This window comes from Ctenopharyngodon idella, chromosome 3, assembly GCF_019924925.1.
Source record: "Ctenopharyngodon idella isolate HZGC_01 chromosome 3, HZGC01, whole genome shotgun sequence".
In the NCBI taxonomy this organism is placed as follows: Eukaryota; Metazoa; Chordata; class Actinopteri; order Cypriniformes; family Xenocyprididae; genus Ctenopharyngodon; species Ctenopharyngodon idella.
In genome coordinates, this window is record NC_067222.1 from 35,440,475 (window position 1) to 35,448,370 (window position 7,896).

The 7,896-nt window shown below is 34.3% G+C and overlaps 2 protein-coding genes across 3 annotated transcripts; one reads left to right on the forward strand and one right to left on the reverse strand.

Moving 5' to 3' along the window:
• Nucleotides 1-2,255: 2,255 nt before the first annotated feature.
• cpsf4 (cleavage and polyadenylation specific factor 4) lies at nt 2,256-5,798 on the forward strand. Of its 2 annotated transcripts, none has more exons than XM_051888075.1 (8): nt 2,256-2,683; nt 2,839-2,889; nt 2,978-3,130; nt 3,230-3,325; nt 3,515-3,608; nt 3,701-3,773; nt 4,972-5,139; nt 5,240-5,798. In XM_051888075.1, exons 1-8 carry the CDS (start codon nt 2,581-2,583, stop codon nt 5,306-5,308), a joined length of 807 nt encoding a protein of 268 aa, XP_051744035.1. In that variant the 5' UTR covers nt 2,256-2,580; the 3' UTR covers nt 5,309-5,798. The 2 variants fall into 2 exon arrangements, with proteins under 2 accessions (XP_051744035.1, XP_051744034.1); XM_051888074.1 differs by having other exon boundaries at nt 2,260-2,683; nt 4,969-5,139.
• A 365-nt stretch (nt 5,799-6,163) lies between these two features.
• On the reverse strand, nt 6,164-7,721 carry atp5mf (ATP synthase membrane subunit f). Its single transcript, XM_051888076.1, has 4 exons — nt 7,633-7,721; nt 6,612-6,719; nt 6,397-6,513; nt 6,164-6,282 (listed from the first exon to the last, which is right to left on the reverse strand). Exons 1-4 carry the CDS (start codon nt 7,646-7,648, stop codon nt 6,254-6,256), a joined length of 270 nt encoding a protein of 89 aa, XP_051744036.1. The 5' UTR covers nt 7,649-7,721; the 3' UTR covers nt 6,164-6,253.
• Nucleotides 7,722-7,896: the final 175 nt, after the last annotated feature.

Consider the following 7,896-nt stretch of genomic DNA (forward strand, 5'->3'; position numbering starts at 1 on the left):
AAATAGTTTTAGATAATAAAGATAGAGTTTTAGATATACTTATTTCCAAAAAAGGATCACAATTGCTCACATTGTCAAAAACAATGAAATAATGTTCCCTTATAAGCTGTACATTTTCCACAGCTATCCAGAAAATTTGGATTAAATTTATTAAACTTTTCTGGTGATATGGATGTTGTTCTCATTATCCAGTTATATTGGATCAATTTAAAATGAGTATTGATTGATAATGTTCAATAATCATCAATCCAAGCCAATCTTTTATGATTTGTTGAGGCTTTGGATGCATTAACAAATTTGCTGTACATCATGGAGATTTTACATTTAGCACTGTGATTTTTAACTGTTATTTCTTCTGAACTGCTTAAGGACGGCTTACTGAGTCTTAGATCATATGAAATTATGCGTCTTTCTCTTAAGGTTTCAAAAGACATCAGTGTTTTCTCTGCATAAAGGTCTGCTATCTTCTGTCTTAGATGAATTTTGTTTGAGGGTTTTTTGTTTTGTTTTGTTTTGTTTTTTTCTGAACCAATGGAATATGAGATGAGCCAGAGAACCACATGCTGATTTCAGTTGGGCTGCCTTAAAATACCATAAAAGATTAGGGAGTTGTAACACCCACTTTCATATGGAAGATACAGAAGTGTGTCTCTTGTTCCAAATAAAATTAACAGATGTCTTCTTTATATTTATAAAAAAAAAAAAAAAAAAAGAAGGAGTTAGGGGGACTGACTGAAACAAATTGTGGAGTAACTTTGATTCCCAAATATCTAAATCCATATAGATAGAAGTTTCATATGGATGTTGTATTGTTGGATTCAGCCTTTCCTGTTCATTAAGAAGCCCGTTTAGATTCTGTCTCATACTTTATTAATATTGTTATATATATAAGCAAGCTCTGGAAAAAGGAATAATGTAGGATAGGGATTTTCATCTTTTTCTTTTCATTCAAAAATTAGGATGATTGTGTATGAAAACTCTTAGCTTTTATGATTTTTTTTCCCCTCCAGATATGCAATATTAACTGCCTACTCACATAAAAATATCCGTAATATTAATGAAAAAAGTTTACTGATGGTACAAATTCAGTTTTCACAGTTACTTGGAGCTAAGAACAATCTATTGAATGTGTTATTCCTTTATCTTAAAAAGAATGAGGCCATTCAGAAGTGGATGTGACTTCATTCTTATCCTTATCTGTTCAGAATACTAAAATGAAAATGTACATGCCAAGCTTAAAGAGAATTCCTCCTCTGATTCCTCAGCTATGTTCTATATTTTCCTAACTAAAATGCAAAATAGATAAATGTATAAATGTATGACTGAAACTCATAAGTTCACACACATCAGAATCAGACGATGAGAGTGGTGCTGAACACACGTTGTTGCAGGACAACATTTTCACAAATTTTTACAGGGGACTTCTGGAAAATCAATCAATTTAGAAACAGGACTAAAGATATACAGGTTAAGTAGGCCTATAGTATTCAAACTGTTACATAAAATACTCAGGACACCATAAATCAACTGGGTAAAATTATGTATTTTAAAATATTTTAGGGTATCAGACACATCAGAATCAAACAATGATATTACTAAAAAAAAAAACATTTATTCTTTTTCATTACAGAGATGCTATTTTATTACCCATCGTAATATGTTCTTTTTTTTTTTCTTTCTTCCCTTTTTTTTGTTCTCTAAACAATACAACGATGAAGCCTGGAGTTAAAATAAGAGTAGAAACCCATAAACGGCTTTGTCATTTGATATTTCTTTTAAAATTAGTTGTAATAAGTTCATGATATCCTGTACATTAGGCTTATATGATCTGTATAGTTTGCGATTTTATTGCTATTGCTTAAAATAGCTTCTGTTTGATAATTTACAACTATGCGACATTTTAATAATCCTAATTTTTCAATATACTTATCATTAAATTTAAAATCACAGTACAACTTGTCCAGCCAGACCACTGTCAGCACTCTTTTATAATACAATTGTTTGGCACTGCATGGCGCTAGTGACTAAAGAAGACATTTTAATCAACAACCAACACACTGATCAAGACCAGCATTTCGAATAATCTTTGTGGATTATGTCGCCCAAGTCGCCATCTAACAACAAATCACCAGTAGTCATTATCACGTTTTTTATATTAATAATTATATATTAATAAGGCGAAAATACTCATTTTAAGAAATATGTTTTTAAAAAATAATGCATTCGCGCGTTCCCAGAAACCTCGATTCTGTTGTAATCGATTATACGGCCTGGAGTTCGTGGGTCAGGGGTCACTCTTGAGCAGCGCTGTTGAAGCAGACGATTCTAAAATCAACTGTTTATTTACAATGTTTATCTCTTTTACCGATCCACTCATGCGCTACATTAAAAGCCGTTTACTCAATTAATACATCTGCGTACTTTTTCGCTATTCTCTCTTTTTACGTCTTGTATTAAACCTGATCAAAGGCAGACTGATAAGTTGTTAGCTATCAAGACTTCTTTTAGTTTTCTGATTAAGTGTTATAACGAAAAGAGTTTCAGTTGCTGGTTAAAAAATATAAAGAACATAATACCAAAATGCAGGAATTAATCGCAAATGTCGATCACCTCAAGTTTGATCTAGAAATTGCTGTAGAACAACAATTAGGCGCTCAACCATTGCCATTTCCAGGAATGGATAGTAAGTTAATAGGAGCACTGAAGAATATCTGTTTTACATTTTTAAATGTTTTGTTTCTGATTTATTATTTTTAACATATAAGACGAACTGCTTGATAAATATTTTTTAGGACAGAAGACTTTTAATAATGGTACAAATATTCTCCTCTCCTACAGAATCTGGCGCTGCTGTATGCGAGTTCTTCATGAGAGCTGCCTGTATAAAAGGCATGTATAGCAAAAGCTTGTTTAAGGTTTTAACGTGTAAATCAGATTTATTGCTTTGATCAGATTTTACAGCTTTCTCTTTTGACAGGTGGAATGTGCCCATTCAGACACATTAGTGGAGAAAAGACTGTGGTGTGCAAGCACTGGCTTAGAGGTTTATGCAAGAAAGGAGACCAATGTGAATTTTTACACGAGTATGATATGACAAAGATGCCTGAATGTTATTTCTACTCTAAATTTGGTTAGTATTTTTCTATGTATCTATCTATCTATCTATCTATCTATCTATCTATCTGTGTGTGTTTGTGTGTATAATAGTGTTAATAATTTCTTTGTGCAGGGGAGTGCAGTAACAAAGAGTGTCCATTCTTGCACATCGATCCAGAATCTAAGATTAAAGATTGCCCATGGTATGATAGAGGTTTTTGTAAGCATGGTAAGTCTTTTCAGATATTTGTATTTTTACATTTAGTTTATATTACATCAAATTCTGTTAAATCAATCTAGGATCTCATGTTTTAAATGAATGATTAAATTTATATTTACATTTAAAGTTACATTACAATTTCAAAATTGATTGTAATGGAAAATATAAAATGTCCATTTCCCCCCATCTTTCCTTAAGGTCCGGATTGCAGGCACAGACACACAAGAAGAGTCATTTGTGTAAATTACCTTGTTGGCTTCTGCCCGGAGGGCAAGTCATGCAAATTTATGCAGTGAGTATCTTTTATTGCAATAATGCATGTGATTTAAAGAAACATTTCTGCATTAAATCTAACCAAATTAATTTTTATTTTGTAATTCCTAGCCCACGATTTGAACTCCCAATGGGTGCGACTGAACAGCCACCATTACCACAACAAGCACAGTCTCAGCAAAAGGTTTTTTAAATTTAATTTTTTCATTTTTTTTCCTAAAATACTTTAAAGGGTTCATATGATGCTTTTTAATGTTTTCCTTTTCCTTTAGTGTGTAATGTATCTTTTTGTGCATGTATACTATCTGCAAAGTTTCAAAGCACATAGTCTCTCACAAAAGGGATTTAGGTTATGGTTAAACATCAACAATGCAATAAAAATGGAAGTGTTTTTCCTTTGCATTTTTCACGTACAGACGACAATTGTCAAAATGATCCCTGTTTACACAGATTCGCAAAAATGACTAAAAACGCTGTTATGCTTCCAGGCCAGTAGTTGGGGATGTCACTTTGTAAAGAAACACTACGCGCCTGTAGACTGAACACGTAATACGCATGCACGTGACGTCACTGTCTTAACAAATTTGTCTTTTTGTAGTTTACAGAGATGATAACGGTATAGTTTTAAAAAAACTTGAACTTTGAAACTCATTTTCAGGCCCCAAAATGTCATTGTCAGGCCCCAAAATGTCATTGTCATGTAAATGATTGTCCAAAACGCCAGTTTTCTGTTTTTAGTTGAAAACGGTGTCGCCCCTTATTCTATCTAACAAAGAACACTGATCCTGACCTGCTTAAAATGCAAAGTCAAAGTGCAGATATTACTACTGTAAACGTCGTTGTCAGAATTTGAAATGTTGGCATAATGCCCGCCCAAAAGTATAAGCAAAGAAACAAGGCTTGGCTTCAATGAATTGTAGTGTTGTCGCCATATCACGATTATGGAGGCCAAACTGCGCTTTTCAGACAGACTGGAAATAGAGGTGCTGCAATAATGTACAGTATGTGAAAAATAATGTTCTTTGAACATAAAAGCATGTTAACCCCTTCTACGAAGCCCCTAAAAGGACATGGTAATGGAAAAAAATATGAGATGAGGGGAGGGAAAAATATCTTTCAATGCTTTTGCACCCCATGAGAAACTTTGCATTCACTCTCAAAGAACTCAAAAGTTTTGCGAGCAAACACAAAGCAAAACATTTGAGAGAGAAAGCAAAAACATTGACATAAACCCCCCATAATCACTGTGTCCCTTTAGGGGCTCCGTACTAATCTGGTACACCCAATACACAAAATAATGATTTTTTTTAAAATAACATCATATGGCCTCTTTAATGCTTACTTTGATACTAATGTTTCATCTTAATTTTATTCTCCAGCAGCAAAACATGCAGCCCATAAACAGATCATCGCAGTCACTCATCCAATTAACCAACCCCAATATCAACAACAACCACCAGAGAATTCCAAATGCTGTTGGGATAATGCATTCTAACAGCATGGGTGGACCTCGCGGTCCTCGTCCACTGGACCAAGTTACGTGTTACAAGGTAGGGACGCCATTTGATTTTATGCATCATTTTTTTCCCACCCATATTTTGATGCCCTCAAAATGTGCGATTACATTGAATGTCTGTTTGCTTCTTCCAGTGTGGTGAGAAGGGCCATTACGCAAACAAATGCACAAAAGGACACCTGGCGTTTTTGAGTGGACAGTAGTTTTCTGAATAAAGGATCTCCAATATATGTGGATATAACTTGCAAATTGAAGTGTTTGATTCCTGGTACATTACCCTTTCGCTGTAGGGTTATAGATGAGTGATGGAAATGTGGCTCTACCTCACTGTCCATGTGCCAAGAGCATTGCAGTCAATACACATTGAAAAGGTAGAAGTAAAACCACTTTTATATGGATTTTTGTTTTTCTTTCACATGAAACCTTACATAATCACATACTTTGAAATGTGAGTCTTTTGTATTGGAGCAACAAGCATCTTGATTGCTTAAACTTTAAAACAGTGCTGAAATTACAGGAAAATATATGAAACAGTCTTTATGATGAACATTGTGTCAATTAGCAGCCAAGATGATCTGAAATTGAAGAGACGGGTATCATTTTACAGCCTATTGAGATGCCTGTTTGTATCAAAATAAAATACTATTGTTGTACTTCCTACAATAAAGATTAACTGAATTTATGAAAGCATTATCTTTGACTTGTTTGTCATGTTGTAAAATACAGATAAATTAGCATATAACAAACTATTCATGCTGTTTTAGCTTTTGTGTCTGGATAAAGATCAATTTGTCTCCTTTTCTCCATTCTTGTGCTTTGAAAATGCAGTGAACATTTTCCTCCTTGTTATCTCGGTTGCAATGTTATTGACGGCGCCATACTGAATTTGTATTTAAAATCAGTGAAACCATACCAACGCTTGAGTTGTGACAAAACACAAAAGTCTCAAATCCCAATCAATATAATACATGTTTAATTAATCACAAGAAATATGAATAATAATCAAGCTCTTGTACATACAGCCTACACTTTTGTATGCTTTCAATAAAGAGTCCAAATTAAATAAATGTCATTTTATTCTTGGTCACAAGAGTCAAACACAGAAAGCTGAGAGGTGTGGCGACACTGCTGCAGACGAAAGATTTGTTTTAGTGGTACTTCCTCCACCTGTCGTGCTCTGTTGAGGGACAAGAACAGAAAACACTTCCTAAGTAACACTAAATTTAGACAACCGTACAATGGTGAAGGACACATTACTATGGATTCTCCAATACTTTTAGTTTGTACTTACTGATGTGATCGTATTCCCAGAGGTAGCTCAGGGCAATGTAACCAGCAAGGAACATGGCAACTCCACCAATACCTCCTTTCTTCACATTGATGTATTTGTTGTAATATCTCTCATAGCCTAAGATAAGATTTGATTAGTGAGATTATAACACAAACAGAAATTATAATAATATTGATCAAAGATGTTTTTATAATATTAAATACATTGGTCATTACCTCCACGAACTCCACCAATAAGTCCGTTCGGGGTGAAGTCTCTTGTTCCGAGCCATGATGGCAGTTGACCAAGCTTGACATCCAAAAGCCTCTTCTGGGCCAGGGCAACTGGGGAAAAAAGCCACAATTAAATAAACACAATTGTAAGTAAAGACATTTCATTTGATAAGCTCAGTGAGCCAGTTTGCTTGTGCATCCAAATGAAACTTAGAACTAGTTTGTAACCATCTAAAATAATAGCTGCAAATAAATGCATTGTTAGAAAGGTAAAGAATGTCACACTTGAGTTTGACACTTAAGCTTATGCAAAATACACTTTCATGTTAGTCCAAAGCAGACAAAAAAAAAAAAAAAAAAAAAAAAAAAACACCATGGTATTATGTTTGTTTGCTTTTTGACATGACGATAATATCATTTTCAGTACTATAACAGTATTATTTGGGAACTATTCAGTACCATGGTGTAAACATATAGAATAACTATGGTAATGCTACTATACTTTTTGTAAGGAGAACACTATCACGCCACAATATTTACTGTATTAGTTAGTAAATTATTTAGGCATTTTCTGCAGAATGTGAACTGCCGCAGTCAATGAGACACAATGACAATCTTAACTCACAAAACTTAACGCTTGCTTTAAAAGAAAACTTCATTTTTTTTACTCTTGAGTGAAAGCTGTCAGGCAGTAGTTCACTAACTGTACTTTTTTTTTCTCATTAACCAACCAGCACGATTCACTAACGAATATCTCACAAAACACTACAGGAGGATTTGCATGTCCTGAACATTATATTCAGTCATGAGCGTAATCAGGCAGCCAATGTTACTGAAAGTCCTTGACATGACTCGCGTCTGCCTGCATCGAGGCCTTCAGCGTCACTTCGCACAAACGACATAATAAACATTCACTCCATTCATTTCTTCAGACACAGAGATGAATAAAACAGCACGATGTATATAAAACCTTTACGCTAAACAGTGAAATATATTCAACTATGCAATCCCCATTCAGCCATACCTGGTTTATCCGCCATCTTGCTCTGAACTTCAAGATGATGGCTGCAGCAGGGTACGCTGGGAGTAAAATGGAGTGACGTCAACGGGCAAAATGTGGGGCGGGGTTTATATATCATGTGACCTCAGAGGAGGTGCATAAAAATGATCATACTTACTTTTTATGTTTGACTTTGATATCAATGTACACATACATAAATACAGAAAGAAAGAACAATCTTATCTGTTTATTCTAAAATTAACTTTAGCTAAGTTCTAAACAGGCCTA

Excerpts from the sequence above, each read along its gene's own strand:
- cpsf4 (XM_051888074.1), top strand. The coding sequence starts at position 2,581 with ATGCAGGAATTAATCGCAAATGTCGATCACCTCAAGTTTGATCTAGAA. Across the intron at positions 2,890-2,977 it reads GAGAGCTGCCTGTATAAAAG|GTGGAATGTGCCCATTCAGA; the intron begins GCATGTATAGCA and ends CTCTTTTGACAG. Across the intron at positions 3,131-3,229 it reads TTATTTCTACTCTAAATTTG|GGGAGTGCAGTAACAAAGAG; the intron begins GTTAGTATTTTT and ends TTCTTTGTGCAG.
- atp5mf (XM_051888076.1), bottom strand. Across the intron at positions 6,514-6,611 it reads TATTGGTGGAGTTCGTGGAG|GCTATGAGAGATATTACAAC; the intron begins GTAATGACCAAT and ends ATCTTATCTTAG. Across the intron at positions 6,283-6,396 it reads CTGGGAATACGATCACATCA|AGCACGACAGGTGGAGGAAG; the intron begins GTAAGTACAAAC and ends GTCCCTCAACAG.